The sequence below is a fragment of the Nerophis lumbriciformis genome, linkage group LG01 (assembly GCF_033978685.3).
Source record: "Nerophis lumbriciformis linkage group LG01, RoL_Nlum_v2.1, whole genome shotgun sequence".
Lineage (NCBI taxonomy): Eukaryota > Metazoa > Chordata > Actinopteri > Syngnathiformes > Syngnathidae > Nerophis > Nerophis lumbriciformis.
The window spans coordinates 62,997,609-63,018,741 of record NC_084548.2 but is presented as its reverse complement, the minus strand read 5'-3'; the positions used below and the strand labels follow the sequence as shown (position 1 = coordinate 63,018,741).

Genomic DNA, 21,133 nt, shown 5'->3' with positions numbered 1-21,133 from the left:
CTGCTCAGGTGTTATGAGAGCCCAGGTTGCTCTGATAGTGGCCTTCAACTCTTCTGCGTTTTTGGGTCTGGCATTCTGCATCTTCTTTTTCACAATACCCCACAGATTTTCTATGGGGCTAAGGTCAGGGGAGTTGGCGGGCCAATTTAGAACAGAAATACCATGGTCCGTAAACCAGGCACGGGTAGATTTTGCGCTGTGTGCAGGCACCAAGTCCTGTTGGAACTTGAAATCTCCATCTCCATAGAGCAGGTCAGCAGCAGGAAGCATGAAGTGCTCTAAAACTTGCTGGTAGACGGCTGCGTTGACCCTGGATCTCAGGAAACAGAGTGGACCGACACCAGCAGATGACATGGCACCCCAAACCATCACCCAACCATGCAAATTTTGCATTTCCTTTGGAAATCGAGGTCCCAGAGTCTGGAGGAAGACAGGAGAGGCACAGGATCCACGTTGCCTGAAGTCTAGTGTAAAGTTTCCACCATCAGTGATGGTTTGGGGTGCCATGTCATCTGCTGGTGTCGGTCCACTCTGTTTCCTGAGATCCAGGGTCAACGCAGCCGTCTACCAGCAAGTTTTAGAGCACTTCATGCTTCCTGCTGCTGACCTGCTCTATGGAGATGGAGATTTCAAGTTCCAACAGGACTTGGCGCCTGCACACAGCGCAAAATCTACCCGTGCCTGGTTTACGGACCATGGTATTTCTGTTCTAAATTGGCCCGCCAACTCCCCTGACCTTAGCCCCATAGAAAATCTGTGGGGTATTGTGAAAAGGAAGATGCAGAATGCCAGACCCAAAAACGCAGAAGAGTTGAAGGCCACTATCAGAGCAACCTGGGCTCTCATAACACCTGAGCAGTGCCAGAAACTCATCGACTCCATGCCACGCCGCATTAACGCAGTAATTGAGGCAAAAGGAGCTCCAACCAAGTATTGAGTATTGTACATGCTCATATTTTTCATTTTCATACTTTTCAGTTGGCCAACATTTCTAAAAATCCCTTTTTTGTATTAGCCTTAAGTAATATTCTAATTTTGTGACACACGGAATTTTGGATTTTCATTTGTTGCCACTTCAAATCATCAAAATTAAATGAAATAAACATTTGAATGCATCAGTCTGTGTGCAATGAATAAATATAATGTACAAGTTACACCTTTTGAATGCAATTACTGAAATAAATCAAGTTTTTCAAAATATTCTAATTTACTGGCTTTTACCTGTATATGTGTGTGTGTATTAGGGATGTCCCGATCCAGGTTTTTGCACTTCCGATCCGATACCGATATTGTTTTTGCATTTCCGATCCGATACCGATACTGACCGATACCGATACTGGCCTATCCGAGCATGTATTAAAGTTTAAAGTTATTTAGCCTACTTAGTTGTCAGAATCATGTTGAAAAGGGTTTTAGTACTCTTGATAACAACTAGCCAGCTGAATTAGGGGAGTTTGAATAATACACAATGGTTGGTAACAAGAAACTGACCTGTTTATTCAAGGATAAACACAAAATAGACAAAATTATACATGACAAACAGAAATGGCATCATTGAACTAGGGCTGGGCGATATGGCCTTTTTTTAATATTGCGATATTTTAAGGCCATATTGCGATACACGATATATATATCGATATTTTGCCTTAGCCTTGAATGAACACTTGATGCATATAATCACAGCAGTATGATGATTCTATGTGTTTTGATTGATTGATTGAGACTTTTATTAGTAGGTTGCACTGTGAAGTACATATTCCGTACAATTGACCACTAATTGGTAACACCCGAATAAGTTTTTCAACTTCTTTAAGTCGGGGTCCACTTAAATTGATTCATGATACAGATATATACTATCAGATATATACTATCAGATATATACTATCATCATAATACAGTCATCACACAAGATAATCACATTGAATTATTTACATTATTTATAATCCAGGGTGTGGAGGGGGGCGCCGGATGTAAGTGTCAAAAAGACAGCCAAAAGAGTTTGATATGAGAATAAATCTAAAGTTAAAATATAGGGTAGAAATGCACCCATTTGCAGGAAATGTAGTCTTTGATTTTCAAATTGTTCTTTCAAGACTTGCATGTCTACATTAAAACATTCTTCTTCATACTGCATTAATATATGCTACTTTTAAACTTTCATGCAGAGAAGGAAATCACAACTAAAAAAATCACTAATTTTTTCATACGGTGTTGATGTGGAAGTTTTTGCCATTTTGATGGTGTGGAGTCTGGACGTGTGGCACCGAATGGAGATAAGCGTCTCGACAGACGTCACAATATTTGAACAATGATGACGAAAACTGTTGTCTCTGTCGTGTCTGTGTGTCGAAAATTGTCATGCGCTTATTTTTTTATTTGATTTTGTGCGTGGCATAGATTTGCCGTGCACAGAGGACGCTTGAGCAGGCGCGCACCTTAGCGGCTGCGCTAGCATCACAGCTAACGTTAGCCATGCCGCTACCTCGCTCTCTGCTGGGAGAGGACGTATACGTATGTGACGTATGACGTGACAGTATGTGACGTGTGTAAGAAGGTGCGCTCGCTGTCTGTGAGAGGGAGACACAGGAAAGAGTGAGAAGAGCCTGTCGTGTAATGCCAGCAGCTAAAAGCAACTGCGTGAGAATTGTGGATGTGTTGAAGGTGTGCTGGAAAATGCGGAACGGAAATTACGGAGCAGCAGAAAAGTGGAATGTATTATTTAAATAGGTGGGTTGGAAAACACGGACCGGAGTTTTTTTTAAACTGGATCTGGATCGGCATTTTCCCATGCCTTGCCGATACGCAATTTTTGGCAAATATCGGCAGCCGATCCGATCCAAATATCGGATCGGGACATCCCTAGTGTGTATACATATATATATATATATATATATATATATATATATATATATATATATATACACACACACATACATATATACAAACCCTGTTTCCATATGAGTTGGGAAATTGTGTTAGATGTCAATATAAACGGAATACAATGATTTCCAAATCATTATCAACCCATATTCAGTTGAATATGCTACAAAGACAACATATTTGATGTTCAAACTGATAAACTTTTTTTTTTTGCAAATAATCATTAACTTTAGAATTTGATGCCAGCAACACGTGACAAAGAAGTTGGGAAAGGTGGGAATAAATACTGATAAAGTTGAAGAATGCTCATCAAACAATTATTTGGAACATCCCACAGGTGGACAGGCAAATTGGGAACAGGTGGGTGCCATGATTGGGTAAAAAAGTAGATTCCATGAAATGCTCAGTCATTCACAAACAAGGATGGGGCGAGGGTCACCACTTTGTCAACAAACGCGTGAGCAAATTGTTGAACAGTTTAAGAAAAACCTTTCTCAAACCAGCTATTGCAATGAATTTAGGGATTTCACCATCTACGGTCCGTAATATCATCAAAGGTTTCAGAGAATCTGGAGAAATCACTGCACGTAAGCAGCTAAGCCCGTGACCTTCGATCCCTCAGGCTGTACTGCAGCAACAAGCGACATCAGTGTGTAAAGGATATCACCACATGGGCTCAGGAACACTTCAGAAACCCACTGTCAGTAACTACAGTTGGTCGCTACATCTGTAAGTGCAAGTTAAAACTCTCCTATGCAAGGCGAAAACCGTTTATCAACAACACCCAGAAACGCCGTCGGTTTCGCTGGGCCTGAGCTCATCTAAGATGGACTGATACAAAGTGGAAAAGTGCTCTGTGGTCTGACGAGTCCACGTTTCAAATTTTTTCGGAAACTGTGGACGTTGTGTCCTCCGGACCAAAGAGGAAAATAACCATCCAGATTGTTATAGGCGCAAAGTTGAAAAGCCAGCATCTGTGATGGTATGGGGGTGTATTAGTGCCCAAGACATGGGTAACTTACACATCTGTGAAGGCACCATTAATGCTGAAAGGTACATACAGGTTTTGGAGCAACATATGTTGCCATCCAAGCAACGTTACCATGGACGCCTCTGCTTATTTCAGCAAGACAATGCCAAGCCACGTGTTACATCAACGTGCCTTCGTAGTAAAAGAGTGAGGGTACTAGACTGGCCTGCCTGTAGTCCAGACCTGTCTCCCATTGAAAATGTGTGGTGCATTATGAAGCCTAAAATACCACAACGGAGACCCCCGGATTGTTGAACAACTTAAGCTGTACATCAAGCAAGAATGGGAAAGAATTCCACCTGAGAAGCTTAAAAAATGTGTCTCCTCAGTTCCCAAACGTTTACTGAGTGTTGTTAAAAGGAAAGGCCATGTAACACAGTGGTGAACATGCCATTTCCCAACTACTTTGTCACGTGTTGCAGCCATGAAATTCTAAGTTAATTATTATTTGCAAAACAAAAAATAAAGTTTATGAGTTTGAACATCAAATATCTTGTCTTTGTAGTGCATTCCATTGAATTTGGGTTGAAAAGGATTTGCAAATCATTGTATTCCGTTTATATTTAACATCTAACACAATTTCCCAACTCATATGGAAACAGGGTTTGTATATATGCATATATATATATATATTGTGATGAGGTGGCGACTTGTCCAGGGTGTACCCCGCCTTCCGCCCGAATGCAGCTGAGAAAGGCTCCAGCACCCCCCGCAACCCCGAAAGGGACAAGCGGTAGAAAATGGATGGATACTGTGTATATACAATATATATATGTGGTGAGCATCACATGTGATCGATGATGTATATATACTGTACATATACACATATATATATATATATATATATACCTGTACATGTATATACATATACATACATACTGTGTGTGTATATATATATATATACATATACATACATACTGTGTGTGTATATATATATGATCAGCTGCTGATGTGTGCAGACGTGAACGAGTGCCTGTCGAGTCCTTGCAGCCAGGAGTGCGCCAACGTCTACGGCTCCTACCAGTGCTACTGCAGACCGGGCTACCACCTGCATGACGACGGCCACACCTGCCAAGGTGCGCCACCTCCCGGCGTGTTTATGAGTCCCGTTTTAAAAACTTGAGCGCTCTCCTCGCCAGATATCGACGAGTGCTCCCAAGGCATCGGCCATCTTTGCACTTACAAGTGCGTCAACGTTCCCGGCAGCTACGAGTGTGCCTGTCCACAACGTGGCTACACCATGTCCCCCAATGGACGTTCCTGCAGAGGTGCAAACATGCTAGTAATAATGATAGTCAACATGGAGTATTAACCCTACTTCCTGTTTCCTGTCAGACATTGACGAGTGCACCACCGGCACTCACAACTGCTCCCTGGCAGAGAGCTGCTACAACATCCAGGGAGACTTCCGCTGTCTGGCCCTCAGCTGTCCTGACAACTACCGCAAAGTCTCTGACACGTACGTCACTTTTTATCAAAACACACCTGCATGTTTTGGTGTTCAAGGTGTAGCCCTGGGCTGATCTGCAGGCCTATTTGTGGGCTGCAGATCATTTTCCAATGGCACATCTTTAAAATACTATGACACAAAAACAAATGCAAGGAGAGAAAATTGTAATGTTGACTCTAATAATACACAACTGCCACGCAGGCTAACTGCTCCAAAAATAATAATGAATCAAAATCAAAGTATTTATGAATTATTGACATATTAAAATTCCGAATTACTTCACATCAAATATTACACTTTGAAATATTGTTTTGTGGAAAATATTGCATATGTAGGAACATCTTTTTTATTTTTATTTTTTTTACTTTATATCGACAGATAGTGCTGAAGTTGCTCCATAGACTTACATTTTAAATAATAACAAACACTTTTTTTATTAAATTAAAAAAAAAGATATATATATATATATATATATATATATATATATATATATATATATATATATATATATATATATATTTTTTTTTTTTTATTTATTTATTTATTTTAATTTTTTTTATTTTTTTTTTATTAATTTTTTTTTAAATTAATTAATTAATTAATTTATTTATTTATTTATTTTTTAAATATATTTTATTAATATTATTTTTTAATTTTTCCCCTCCCTCAGGGGGGGGGCTCGGCGGGGCGGTTGCTGGTTGTTCCATCTCCATCGTTGGGGTCCCTGCGGGTGGGGTGGGTGGTTCCCGTGGCCCTGTGCCTGGGTGGTCCTGCGGCGGCCGGTTTGGGTGGGGTGGCCGGGGGCTGGCCTCGCCGCGCTCTCCGGGGGTGGGGGGTGGGCTCGTGGGGGCCCGGTTGCCGGTGGGGCGGGGGCGGTCTTCCCGTCCGGTTGCGGGGAGTCTCTGGGTCCTTCGGGCGGGGCGTCTCGCCTTTCTGCCCGTGTGGGGTGTGGTCTCTCGCTGGCTCGGGGTCTGGCTGTCCCCTGCTTTTCTCGTGCCCTGTCCTCCGCCGGGTGCGTCTGTCTGCGGCCTGCTGCTGGCCCTTGTGGGCGGTACGGTGGGTCGGGCTCTGGGGTTCCTGTCGCTGGCCGGCTTGGCTGCGTGGGGGCGGTGGTCCCTGGTTCCCTGGGCACCACGCCTCCTGTTTGTGGGTTGGGCTCTCGGGGGTGATGGGGCCGTGCTCTGGCTCCCACGCACTCTGGGAGTCGAATGTATTGTACATGCAAATTCACGTATGCTCACATACGTACATAGGTACCTACGCTCCCACATACATACACAAATACAGTACATATTTACCTACCTAATGTTCGTACATCCACACGCACATTCAATATACAAACATACACATACACATACTGTACATATACATTCACTGTACAAACACATATACACATTCTGTACATATACATTCATTGTACAAACACATATACACATTCTGTACATATACAAGTACATATGCATACTTACACTCATGCACATAATCACGTTTCATCAAACATATATTAACGTTGTTGCCCTAGGGTAAACTGGGTGTAACACATGGCACACTGACAAAGCTTAACCTATTGTGACTATAACAATCTACAAGGTTAATGTAGGTTGCTTCTCTTTCTCCCTCTCCATTTTTCTGCATTCTTTCGTATCTCAAGTTATCATTACGTATATGTATTGTTGCATTTAAACAACTGTATTGTTGATAATAAAGGTAAATTATTGGTATTGTTCATTATCAATAGCGCTATTTCTATTGGTATTTGTATTGATCCATTTGTAGTGTAATAATGCTCATTGTCATTTCTGTATTATTTTTTATTTTTCGCTAACTGCTTATTTGCTATTACTTTTACCATCATATTTGTACATGTCATATTTGCTGATGTTGCTCTATTGTTGTTGTTGTTGTTGTTTGCTGTTGTTGTTTTTGTCTCTCTGTCTAATCCCCCTCTTGTCCCCACAATTTCCCCCTCTGTCTTCTTTTTTTTTCTCTTTCTATCCCCTCCTGCTCCGGCCCGGCTGCACTAAATGATAATATAAATACATTTAATAAAGTCAAATACAAATAAGGCAACAAGAGAAGTATCCTACACTTCTCTTTTGTAAAGTAAATCTGAACAGCCGACATGGGCATCTACATCAACTATATGATTTGCCTGAGAAGCTGGACAGGACATAAAAAAAAAAAAAAAAAAAAAAAAAAAAAAAATATATATATATATATATATATATATATATAGGTAGAAAAGCGCTATACAAGTACAACCCATTTATCATTACTGTACTGTGCAATCTACTAATAAAAGTTCCAATCAATCAATCAAAAGTGTGAAGGAAAGAAGACCCTTTTTTATTTCAACCGAACATCCCGTCAAAAGCCTAAAGACTGACTGCACAGTTCCTGTCTTCACAATAAAAGTGCTGCTCCATCGCGCCTGCGCTTTCAAAAAAAGAGTCTCCGAAAGCCAGCGCAAACAAGCTAGCAAGCTACGGAGTTTGCCGCCAATGTATTTCTTGTAAAGTGTATAAAAACGAATATGGAAGCTGGACAAATAAGATGCCAAAAACCAACCACTTTCATGTGGTATTAGACAGAAAGGAGGAACTTTTTTTCTCCTCCATTTGAAAACGTGGACGTTATCAGCACTACTGTCTAATTCCAATCAATGCAAGTCATCAGAATCAGGTAATACACCAACTTATATTCTTGTCTTCATGAAAGAAAGGAATCTATATGTGTTAAACATGCATGTATATTCATTAAAACACCTTTAACATGCAAACAAAAACGGCAAAATAAATCAATATAAATTATATACTGTATATATCAATGTATGTATATATATATATGTGTGTATATATATATATATATATATATATATATATATATATGTGTGTGTATATATATATGTGTGTGTATATATATATGTGTGTGTGTATGTATATATATATATATATATATATGATATGTGTGTGTATGTTACTCATCAGTTACTCAGTACTTGAGTAGTTTTTTCACAACATACTTTTTACTTTTACTCAAGTAAATATTTGGGTGACTACTCCTTACTTTTACTTGAGTAATAAATCTCTAAAGTAACAGTACTGTTACTTGAGTACCATTTCTGGCTACTCTACCCACCTCTGTCCAACTCTTAATTACCGATACCGATACCGATATATACAGTCGTGGAATTAACACATTATTATGCCTAATTTGGACAACCAGGTATGTTGAAGATAAGGTCCTTTTTTTTTTTTTTTAATAATAAAATAAGATAAATAAATTAAAAACATTTTCTTGAATAAAAAAGAAAGTAAAACAATATAAAAACAGTTACATAGAAACTAGTAATTAATGAAAATGAGTAAAATTAACTGTTAAAGGTTAGTACTATTAGTGGACCAGCAGCACGCACAATCATGTGTGCTTACAGACTGTATTGATATATAATGTAGGAACCAGAATATTAATAACAGAAAGAAACAACCCTTTTGTGTGAATGAGTGTAAATGGAGGAGGAAGGTTTTTTGGGTTGGTGCACTAATTGTAAGTGTATCTTGTGTTTTTTATGTAAATTTAATTTAAAAAAAACAAACAACAAAAACGATACCGATAATAAAAAAAAACGATACCGATCATTTCCGATATTACATTTTAAAGCATTTATCGGCCGATAATATCGGCCTGCCGATTATCTCTAATATATATATACATACATCTGTGACTTATGTTTCACATTTTTATAACGGACACACCCTCCGCGATGGAGCCAATGTCTATATATACATCTATATATATACACAGTATACATACATGTAAATATGTTTATATATATATATATATATGTATATGTACATATAAATATATACAGTGCATATAAATACATATATAAATATATACATACATATATGTATAAATCTATATCTATACATACATATATACACATACAGTATATATGTACATATATACACATGTGTATATATATATATATAATGTATGTATGTATGTATATATGTAGTGTAGGACTTATGAGGTAAATATATATATATATAATATCTATATGTACATATACAGTAGGTAATACTGTAAGTTTGCCTCATCTTTTACCTTAAAACATGACCTGATAAGACACGGTGAGTTTTTATATATATATACAGTGTTTCCCACACATTCATTTATTTGTGGCGGCCCGCCACGAAAGAATTACGTCCGCCACAAATGGATTTTTCGGCTTTTGACTCGCTCGACCGCTCATAAAAGCAATGGGACTGTCTGTGAATGTTGCTTGTAGTTACACCTCCGGTGCAGTAGCCTACTATGCATTGTAACTCCGCCAATAGCAAGAAGAAAAAGAAGAAGAAGAAGAGGGACGGACGGACGGACGAACGGACGGACGGAATCAAAATACTCGCCGGTTACTTTTCATAATGATGGCGCTTCCTACGTTTCTACCTCAAACGTCCAAAAGCTGCTGAAAGCCTTGATCCAGGATGCCATGGGGAAAAAAACTTAAATGGTGCCTTTTGGCGACAGTTAGCAGCTTGGTGGCTCATAGTTGGCTAGCTAACGCTTGCTAGCGTGGTAGCATTGCTTCATTTTTACAGGTGTTATAGGTAGATAGTAGTGATGGGTCCGGCAACACCGATGCATGCGTCGAGCTCAAAGAGCGAAACCCTGTGTCGGTGCGCGTACCGCTTTTAGAAAGTCACGTGACCGATCATGAGCTGTTTTGGTCACGTGACCGATACGCGAACTGTGTCGCACTGACGCCTCCTCTGTGCCCTGTGAGCGGGTCTTTTCTACAGCCGGAGAAATAATAACTAAGAAGAGAAAGCGTCTAAAATTGAATACGTTGGAAAAACTGTTTTTTTTTAAAATAAAAATGTGTAAAAAAAATTAAATAATAATTTCCAGGTCCACAAGCATCCTCATTCACAACACGTTCTCTTAGATTTCCATGTTATGATACATGTTCACATTATTTATTGACTGTATCTAAAAAAGACAAAAAATATTTTTTTATTTAAATGAAGTTATGAAATAATCCTAAATGAAATACAATGACTTGGTTTATATTATTGTATATACTAGGTCAGTGGTTCTCAACCTTTTTTCAGCAATGTACCCCCTGTGATTTTTTTTTTAAATTCAAGTACCCCCTAATCAGAGCAAAGCATTTTTGGTTGAAAAAAAAAAGATAAAGAAGTAAAATACAGCACTATGTCATCAGTTTCTGATTTATTAAATTGTATAACAGTGCAAAATATTGCTCATTTGTAGTGGTCTTTCTTGAACTATTTGGAAAAAAAGATATAAAAATAACTAAAAACTTGTTGAAAAATAAACAAGTGATTAAATTATAAATAAAGATTTCTACACATAGAAGTAATCATCAACTTAAAGTGCCCTCTTTGGGGATTGTATTAGAGATCCATCTGGATTCATCAACTTAATTCTAAACATTTCTTCACAAAAAAAAAAAAATCTTTAACATCAATATTTATGGAACATGTCCACAAAAAATCTAGCTGTCAACACTGAATATTGCATTGTTGCATTTCTTTTCACAGTTCTTTTTGACAGACATTTTAGTGACAAACCTGAGCTTGTGCTTCACTGAGTTTATGAACTTACATTCATATTTTGTTGAAGTATTATTCAATAAATATATTTATAAAGGATTTTTGAATTGTTGCTATTTTTAGAATATTTTTAAAAAATCTCACGTACCCCTTGGTATACCTTCAAGTACCCCCAGGGGTTCGCGTACCCCCATTTGAGAACCACTGTACTAGGTCATAAAATCAGTGTCAGTTGAGTCGGTCCATAGGTTGCCTGTAGGGATTTTTAATGTCCAGCAGATGTCAGTATTTAGTGACACAGTATCGACACAGTATCAATACAGTTTTGCAATGTGTCGAAACGCTTCATGACGCCTCATCAACCCATCACTAGTACCGTATTTTCCGCACTATAAGGCGCACCGGATTATTAGCCGCACCTTCAATGAATGGCATATTTCATAACTTTGTCCACCAATAAGCCGCCCCGGACTATAAGCCGCGCCTACGCTGCGCTAAAGGGAATGTCAAAAAAACAGTCAGATAGGTCAGTCAAACTTTAATAATATATTAAAAACCAGCGTTCTAACAACTCTGTTCACTCCCAAAATGTACGCAAATGTGCAATCACAAACATAGTAAAATTCAAAATAGTGCAGAGCAATAGCAACATAATGGTGCTCGAACGTTAATGTCACAACACACAAAATAAACATAGCGCTTACTTTCTGAAGTTATTCTTCATTCGTAAATCCTTCGTCTTCGGTGTCCGAAGTGAAAAGTTGGGCAAATTTACGATCCACTGGCAGATGTTGGCGTCGTCTGGCGCTGCCTCCTCGTCTTAGTGAAGGTGTGTTCGCCTTCTGTCCTCCATTGTTCCCACGCAGTTAGCAGTCTAGCTTCGAATGCCCTGTTGACACCAATATCTAGCGGCTGGAGGTCTTTTGTCAATCCACCCGGAATGACGGCGAGTATTGAATTAAGCGCGTAAGCGTGTCTCTCAATGTGCTGTTATGAGCTAGCAAATATAACAACTACACTACCCAGCATGCAACGATAGTTACGAGCATGCGCGGTAGCCCTGAGAAGTTCCCACGCAGTTAGCAGTCTAGCTTCGAATGCCCTGTTGACACCAATATCTAGCGGCTGGAGGTCTTTTGTCAATCCACCCGGAATGACGGCGAGTATTGAATTAAGCGCGTAAGCGTGTCTCTCAATGTGCTGTTATGAGCTAGCAAATATAACAACTACACTACCCAGCATGCAAAGATAGTTACGAGCATGCGCGGTAGCCCTGAGAAGTTCCCACGCAGTTAGCAGTCTAGCTTCGAATGCCCTGTTGACACCAATATCTAGCGGCTGGAGGTCTTTTGTCAATCCACCCGGAATGACGGCGAGTATTGAATTAAGCGCGTAAGCGTGTCTCTCAATGTGCTGTTATGAGCTAGCAAATATAACAACTACACTACCCAGCATGCAACGATAGTTACGAGCATGCGCGGTAGCCCTGAGAAGTTCCCACGCAGTTAGCAGTCTAGCTTCGAATGCCCTGTTGACACCAATATCTAGCGGCTGGAGGTCTTTTGTCAATCCACCCGGAATGACGGCGAGTATTGAATTAAGCGCGTAAGCGTGTCTCTCAATGTGCTGTTATGAGCTAGCAAATATAACAACTACACTACCCAGCATGCAACGATAGTTACGAGCATGCGCGGTAGCCCTGAGAAGCGTTGTTGTATGCTGGGAGTTCGAATGTGGTTATGAGCACGCTGTGAGAAAACGTTGAGAACTCAGTTAACACGCCTCGTCTGCATTATTTATAATTAGACAGACAACACACTTAATAGGAGCCATTTTGGGGTCTTTACATAAACACACAAATGGAAATGAAACGTCACATATCCCAGCATGCACCGCGCGCTTCTTCTACGGGGAATAAAGATGGCGGCTGTTTACCGTAGTTGCGAGACCTAAACTTTATGAAAATGAATCTTAATATTTATCCATATATAAAGCGCACCGGGTTATAAGGCGCACTGTCAGCTTTTGAGAAAATTTGTGGTTTTTAGGTGCGCCTTATAGTGCGGAAAATACGGTAGATAGGTTATAGCTGCATCGCTCGCGGCTCGTCATATATTTAACGTTAATCCGTGATTTCACCGAGCGTTTCACTGACGGTGAGCAGCCTGACGCTGCTTCATTAACACCGCCGCTGTTTGACTCGTGGCCCGGGGCAGACGCACGTAGTAACAGTCACGTGTTAAAATACCGACGAGCTAACGTGTCCAGGTTATAACCATGTTGTCAATAAACACACATGGACTGAAGCTAAATTGTCCACTGTCCACTGCAGCATGTGAATGCAATGAAAAGAATAAAATCTGAGCCAACCAGCTGTTAAAATGTTGTCCAGGTTAATGTTTTGGCCATTAAAGGCCCTTCATTTCAAGATTTCAACTGTGATCGGGCTTTAAACAGGTGGCTGACCTGTTCAGATGGGTGTAACTGCTACTGGTCAAATAATGTGAAATAGCATTTAATTTTACATGTATGCAATGCCATTTAAATGTAATTATAGATAATAATAATAATAAATACTGTGTAGTGTTGTAAATAGTCAACGGGAAGGATTTTAGTAAGATATAAGCCATGAGCACTACACAGCCAGAAAAAAACCTAGGCAGGACAAGTAAAAATATTGGGGCAAGAAGATTTGAGAAGTCGGGCAAGTAGAAAAAACCTTAACGTTGAACCCTGCATGTGTTGAGCTGCTGCCGCTTAAGGTTAGACGGCACTGTACATAGAGCGGTTCTGCTCGTTAGTAATACATTCTAATGTTGGATGTTCACTCCTTCACACAGATGAGTATAGAAAAATATTTTCAACGGCCGAAAAGGGCTCGACTTGGAGAGGAGGTAGGCCTACAGTCCGGACCACAGGTGCGACCTGTTCAGCAGCAGGAGGAGGAGGAGGAGGTTGACTGACTGTGGCAGGACACCTCTGCCTCTGTTTCACTTCATGTTGCTGGTAAATAATATGGTTGTAGTAGTAGGCTAAAGTTAAATTATTTAGTATTCACTAATTAAAGGGGCAGAGCTTTAAGAGACATTTTAGCTTTTATATTTTATAAGATATATTTTTTTGTAAGAACCACAATTAATAAATATATTTCAGTGAATCACTAATTGTTCAAATCTGTATATAAATATGTACATAAATGTTGTAATTATATTCCAACTCCGCGTTCTTCTTGGTCATCGCCCCCCCCCCCCGCCCCCCGACCACACCACCGCAAATAGATGCCCGTCCTGTGGGAAACACTGTATATATATATATATATATATATATATATATATATAAATGATAGTTTTACATGCAAATAATATAACATTTTGTATGCAAATACACAATATAACACTTTAATTTTCAAACATAAGATATATTTTATATGCAAAGCTATAATATTTTATGTTTTACAAACAAAGATATAATGTAATATTTTAATTTTCAAAGCTATGATATACTATTTACATTTTCAGAGATAGAATATTTGCTATTTGAAGCCGTTCTATAAAGATGTGTGCAATGTTTGTTGTGTTGAAGGCGCTGCGAGCGGATCAGCTGTCCTAACTTCCTGGAGTGCCAGAAGTCTCCTCTAAGAATCACCTACTATTACCTCAGCTTCCAGTCCAACATCCTCATCCCCGCGCAGATCTTCCGTATCGGCCCATCGCCCGCCTACTCCGGCGACAACGTGATCGTCAGCATCACGGAGGGCAACCAGGACAACTTCTTCAGCACCCGTAAGTTGAACGCCTACACGGGTGCAGTCTACCTGCACCGACAGGTGGAGGCTCCCAGGGACTTCCTCATCACCGTGGAGATGAAACTGTGGAGACAAGGAACATTCACCACCTTTCACGCCAAGATCTACGTCTTCATCACCACCGACTCTCTCTGACCTTCACGTGGACCACATGGACAGGACCACATGATGTAGACTATATGGACAAGATGGCCATCACATGACATGTACATAAATAGGTAACAGTAACAATGAATGTCATAACAGCAACATTAATATGTTATAATATATTATTTCATATATGTACAGTATATACCGTATATATATATATATATTATCATATTATAACATCATATTTTAATGAGTTTCAACTGTCATATGTTGTAATTTGATATTATAACATCGTACTTTAATGAGTTTCAACATTCATGTTATAATATGATATTATAGCATCATATTTTAATGATCTTCAAATAACAGTTTGATTTCAAGGCATATGAAAGAAGATTATTACAGAAAAATAATATTCTGTCACGCTGCACTGTTGCCTTTGTTGTCACTCATGTAATATTCATCCATAAAGTGAATGATGTATGATTATGTATTCTCATGTTGGATGTACAATACTTTTATACTAAATACACAAACTATAACAAAGTATTCTACTGTCTATGTACTTTCACTAAATATATATATATATATTTTTTAAATAAAAAGTGTATCCTGAAATTCTTGTGTACTATTTTGGCTATTATTATTATCAGTCATATTTTTATTGTTATTAATATTATTATTATTATAAACAGTAATATTTGTGTTATTATTATTATTAGCAGTCATATTTTGATTGTTATTAATATTATTATTAGCAGTCATATTGTATTGTTATTAATATTATTATCAGTCGTATTTGTGTTATTATTAGCAATCATATTTTTATTGTTTTTAATATTATTATTATTAGCAGTTATATTTGTGTTATTATTATTATTAGCAGTCATATTTGTATTGTTATTAATATTATTATAATTACTATTGTTAGCAGTCGTATCTTTGTTATTAATATTCTTTTTTGCAGTCGTATTTTTATTATTATTATTAATATTATTATTAGTAGTAGTATTTTTATTATTATCATTATTATTACTGTTATTATTAGCAGTCGATTCTTTATGGATATAATTAACATTATTATCATCATTATTATTATTAGCAGGTGTATTCTTATTTTTATTAGTAGTAGTAGTAGTAGTATTTGTATTATTATTATTAACAGTCGTATTTTTATTATTATTATTAGCAGACGTATTTTTATTGTTATTATTATAGTAGTATGTTTATTATTGTTATTCTTAGCAGTCGTATTTTTATTATTATTATTATAAGCAGTCATATTTTTATTATTATTATTAGCAGTCGTATTTTTATTGTTATTATTATAGTAGTATTTTTATTGTTATTATTTTTAGCAGTTGTATTTTAGTGGCAGTAGTAGTAGTATTTATATTATTATTATTAGCAGTCATATTTGTATCATTATTAGTAGTAGTAGTATTTTTATTATTATTGTCATTATTATTAGCAGTCGTATTTGTATTATTATTATTATTAGTAATAGTATTTTCATTATTATTATTAGTTGTAGTAGTAATAGTATTTTTATTGTTATTATTATCATCAGTAGTAATTGTATATTTATTATTAATAATGAGTAGTAGTAGTAGTATCTTTATTACTATTATTATTAGGAGTAATAGTATTTTTATTTTTAATAGTAGTAATAGTATTTTTATTATTAGTAGTAGTAGTATTTATATTATTATTACTATTATTATTAGCAGCAGTATTTGTACTATTATAATTACTATTAGTAGTTTTATTATTATTATTCGTATTAGTAATAGGAGTGGGAAAAATACTGATGTGTCTGGACCTGATTTGGTTCTGGATCACTTCTATCTGGACCCACTTTGGTTCTGGATCACTTCTATCCGGACCCACTTTGGTTCTGGATCACTTCTATCTGGACCCACTTTGGTTCTGGATCACCCTGGACCCTTGGTTGTGTTAGGGTGCCAACTAGTGGGCGTGTCAGACAATTAAGACTTAATGCAGTTTCGAACCAGTACTGACAAGCAGACACGGTGCGTAGACAGAAAAGGGAGAACGGACGCATTTGGCCTAAAAACTGACGATAAAAGTGAAGTTTTTTTTTTGTCATAAAGAAATACAATCATGTGTGCTTACGGACTGTATACCTGCAGACTGTATTGATCTACATTGATATATAATGTAGGAACCAGAAATATTAATAACAGAAAGAAACAACCCTTTTGTGCGAATGAGTGCGAATGAGTGTAAATGGGGGAGGGAGTTTTTTTGGGTTGGTGCACTAATTGTAAGTGTATCTTGCGTTTTTTATGTTGATTTAATAAAAAAAAAATATATATATATATTTATTTTTTATTTCTTGTGCGGCCCGGTACCAATCGATCCACGGACCGGTACCAGGCCGCGGCCCGGTGGTTGGGGACCACTGATTTAAGACATGGCTATCTCTCTAGCGGCTAATGTCCATCCGCAGTCGGCAGTGTTTTAGCGACTTCTAAATCACTCATCCTTGTCTCCATGGCGACGAATAAAGTACATTTCTTACAAATATCATCCGTGCAGGACGAGGAATAGATAACCATGCTTCACTACACACCGTAAGAGGATACAATAGCACACCGGCGTCACCACTAACAAAAGCTAGCGCGACTGAATGTGAACAAATACCATGGGTGGATCTAAACCGGACATCCACTGTAATGATACCAAGTACAATAGCGTATCTAGTCGATACTGCTATGATTACATCAATATTTTTCATCGTCACAAAATCTTTTTTCCGTCCATCCATCCATTTTCTACCTCTTGTCCATTTCGGGGTCACGGGGGGCGTATTATGTTTAAAAACTCATACATTTGTGGTATCATCCAAAACTAATGTAAAGTATCAAACAACAGAAGAATAAGTGATTATGACATTTTAACAGAAGTGTAGATAGAACATGTTAAAACAGAAAGTAAGCAGATATTAACAGTTAACGAACAAGTGGATTAATCAAGCAATTTTTTACAGCTTGTTCTTTATAATGTTGACAACATAATAGAATGATAAATGACACAATATGTTACTGCATATGTCAGCAGACTAATTAGGAGCCTTTGTTTGTTTGCTTACTACTAAAAGACAAGTTGTTTAGTATTTTATTTAAAGACAAAATTGCAATAATATAGGATGACCATATTGTGAAATCCCAAAAAGAGGACACATACAGGTATATGCGTGCCAAGGCGGGCAGCACGCCAAGGCTAGGTGAAAATTTGCCACTGATACTTGAACTTGCTTTATAAATAATATATTTATTTAAATAAAGCATTTTTTCTCCTCTGTTGACAGCAGTGTTGGCGCTAGGAATTTTCAAAATGGGGTCCCAGGGACCCCATCAAGTCATAAAAATGGGGTCCCACAGTAGATTTTTGGGGTCCCACTTTTTTGTAAGCGTTTTGAAAAATGTTTATAAACGTTTGCATTATCCTGTTGTATCTAACATTCTATATTGTGTTTTGGAAAAAGGTTCTCATAAACATTACTTCATTCATTAAAAAAAATTATAAAAAAAAGAAAACAAATTGGTATACATATGTAAATGTATTCAGTTATAAACATTCATTCACTTTCTTCTTTCCTTCATGGATCTAAACTTTACCGCTGCTGGTAGTTTTTTCTATATTTTTATTTAATAAGTTGTAGGTGTATTTATTTCAGTATAAAAGTGTTTGCTTCAGTCATGAAATGATGATAATGGTGTGCCAGGGCATACATACATTTTATATTTAACGCTTAAATCTCTGGAGTCTACATCAACTTCAGATCTATCCCTCATTTCAAAATGTTTTCGTTTTTTTCACGTTGTTTTTTTGTTTTCCACCCTTTTTTGTCACACAAAACTATGTTTTTAATGGCAAACACACAAAATATGCAAAAAGTTCCACCAAAAATATTTTTTAAAGTGGAATATTTGATGTGAAGTAACCGGAACCTTGGATAGGTCATTAATTCATAATAACATTGATTTTGATTCAATATTATGTTTTGAGCAATGACATTTTGAACGAAAAAAACCCCCAGTTTTTTTTTAATACCGTATTTCCTTAAATTAGCGCCGGGCGGTAATTCATTTAAAACCTCTTCTCACTCCGGCGCTTACCAAAGGCATGCGGTAAATGTAAGCATGCGCTAATTATTTTAAAACCTCTTCTCACTCCGGCGCTTACCAAAGGCATGCCGTAAATTTAGGCCTGCGCTTATAAATTTGAGTGTGATGTAAGGATACCATCATGAAAAGCACATTTAATAAAAAAAACTTTATTATGGTCTTACCTTTACTTATAAATGAAGTCCATGCGCAGCTCCTTCTGAACAAAAGTATAACTTGTTTATAGAAGTCTTCCTTATCTTTCTTCAGTTTTAAAAGTCTCTCTGTCTCGATGGAGATCTTCCTTTAATTATTACTTCCTGCTTCGATTGAAAGTCCAGTTTAGAAAACTGTTTTATTTTAGATATGTAATCCTCCATGTTAAAAGTGCAAGCGAGAGGAAAAAATAAACGATCGCTGCTAACTGTTGCTGCTTGTTGTCACTTCTTCTGCAGCCGAGTAGTCGCAAGAAGGATCACTAGCGCCCTCTACCACCTGGAGGCGGGAGTCATTTAAAGGCCTACTGAAACCCACTACTACCGACCACGCAGTCTGATAGTTTATATATCAATGATGAAATTTTAACATTGCAACACATGCCAATACGGCCGTGTTAGCTTACTAAAGTGTAATTCTAAATTGCGCCTGCGCGTGATGTCACGGATTGTAGAGGACATTTTAGGACAGCATGGTGGCCAGCTATTAAGTCGTCTGTTTTCATCGCAAAATTCCACAGTATTCTGGACATCTGTGTTGGTGAATCCTTTGCAATTTGTTCAATGAACAATGGAGACAGCAAAGAAGAAAGCTGTAGGTGGGAAGCGGTGTATTGCGGCAGGTGTTGTGCGGGATAACGCACCCCCGCCGTAGAATGCACCCCCCGACTGTTGTGCCGGATAACACAGCCGGTGTTTCATTGTTTACATTCCCGGAAGATGACAGTCAAGCTTTACCATTGGCCTGTGGAGAACTGGGACAACAGAGACTTTTTCCAGGACGACTTTGAGTTGGATGCGCAGACGCGGTACCGTGAGTACGCATGCAGCTGCGGCTTCCAAACATTTGATCGCTTGCCCGTACGTGCGTGCCGCTATGTGCATGTCACGTACGTAACTTTGGGGAAATATATGTGCTGTATGAACTTTGGGGAGGTGAACGGTACTTTGGGCTGTGGGATTGAGTGTGTTGTGCAGGTGTTTGAGTTGTATTGGCGGGTTATATGGACGGGAGGGGGGAGATGTTTGTTATGCGGGATTCATTTGTGGCATATTAAATATAAGCCTGGTTGTGTTGTGGCTAATAGAGTATGTATATATGTCTTGTGTTTATTTACTGTTTTAGTCATTCCCAGCTGAATATCAGGTCCCACCCACCTCTCACAGCATCTTCCCTATCTAAATCGCTCCCACTGCCCTCTAGTCCTTCACTCTCACTTTCCTCATCCACAAATCTTTCATCCTCGCTCAAATTAATGGGGAAATCGTCGCTTTCTCGGTGGCCATGATTGTAAACAATGTGCAGATGTGAAGAGCTCCACAACCGGTGACGTCACGCTACTCGTCTACTACTTCCGGTACAGGCAAGGCTTTTTTATCAGCGACCAAAAGTTGCGAACTTTATCGTCGATGTTCTCTACTAAATCCTTTCAGCAAAAATATGGCAATATCGCGAAATGATCAAGTATGACACATAGAATGGACCTGCTATCCCCGTTTGAATAAGAAAATCGCATTTCAGTAGGCCTTTAATGACTCGTATTTGACACACGCAGCTACGGTATATTAAGAAAACATAGCTGCTTACTGTTCTTTTTAGCATATTCAAAAGCTTGGACCTTAAATCCTACTGAATAGCTCTTTATCTTCTTCCCTTTATGCGATTTTAAATTATTGCAATCAGCCTCCTCCATTTTGAAAATGATGACAGGTGAAGTGTCACTCGTGACGTGACGAGTTTGACCCGGCGGAAATTCTAGGCATATGCTAATTATTTTGCGAAACGAGTTTGACCCGGCGGTGATTCTAGACATGCGCTAATAAAACTAATATTTTGCAAAACGAGTTTGACCTGGCGGTAATGCTAAGCATGCGCTAATTATTTTGCAAAACGAGTTTGACCCGGCGGTAATTCTAGGCAGGCGCATACTATATACCCGGCGGCAAT

The 21,133-nt window shown here is 38.1% G+C and overlaps 1 protein-coding gene across 1 annotated transcript in view; it reads left to right on the top strand.

Annotated features, from left to right (window-relative positions):
• fbln2 (fibulin 2) overlaps nucleotides 1-15,390 on the top strand; it is a 109,661-nt gene extending 94,271 nt beyond the window's left edge. The window contains exons 14-17 of the mRNA XM_061923629.1: nucleotides 4,870-4,986; nucleotides 5,050-5,178; nucleotides 5,246-5,369; nucleotides 14,525-15,390. Coding sequence (XP_061779613.1) covers nucleotides 4,870-4,986; nucleotides 5,050-5,178; nucleotides 5,246-5,369; nucleotides 14,525-14,882 — 728 coding nt within the window. The 3' untranslated portion in view covers nucleotides 14,883-15,390. The remainder of the gene's footprint in view (nucleotides 1-4,869; nucleotides 4,987-5,049; nucleotides 5,179-5,245; nucleotides 5,370-14,524) is intronic.
• The last annotated feature ends 5,743 nt before the right edge of the window (nucleotides 15,391-21,133 follow it).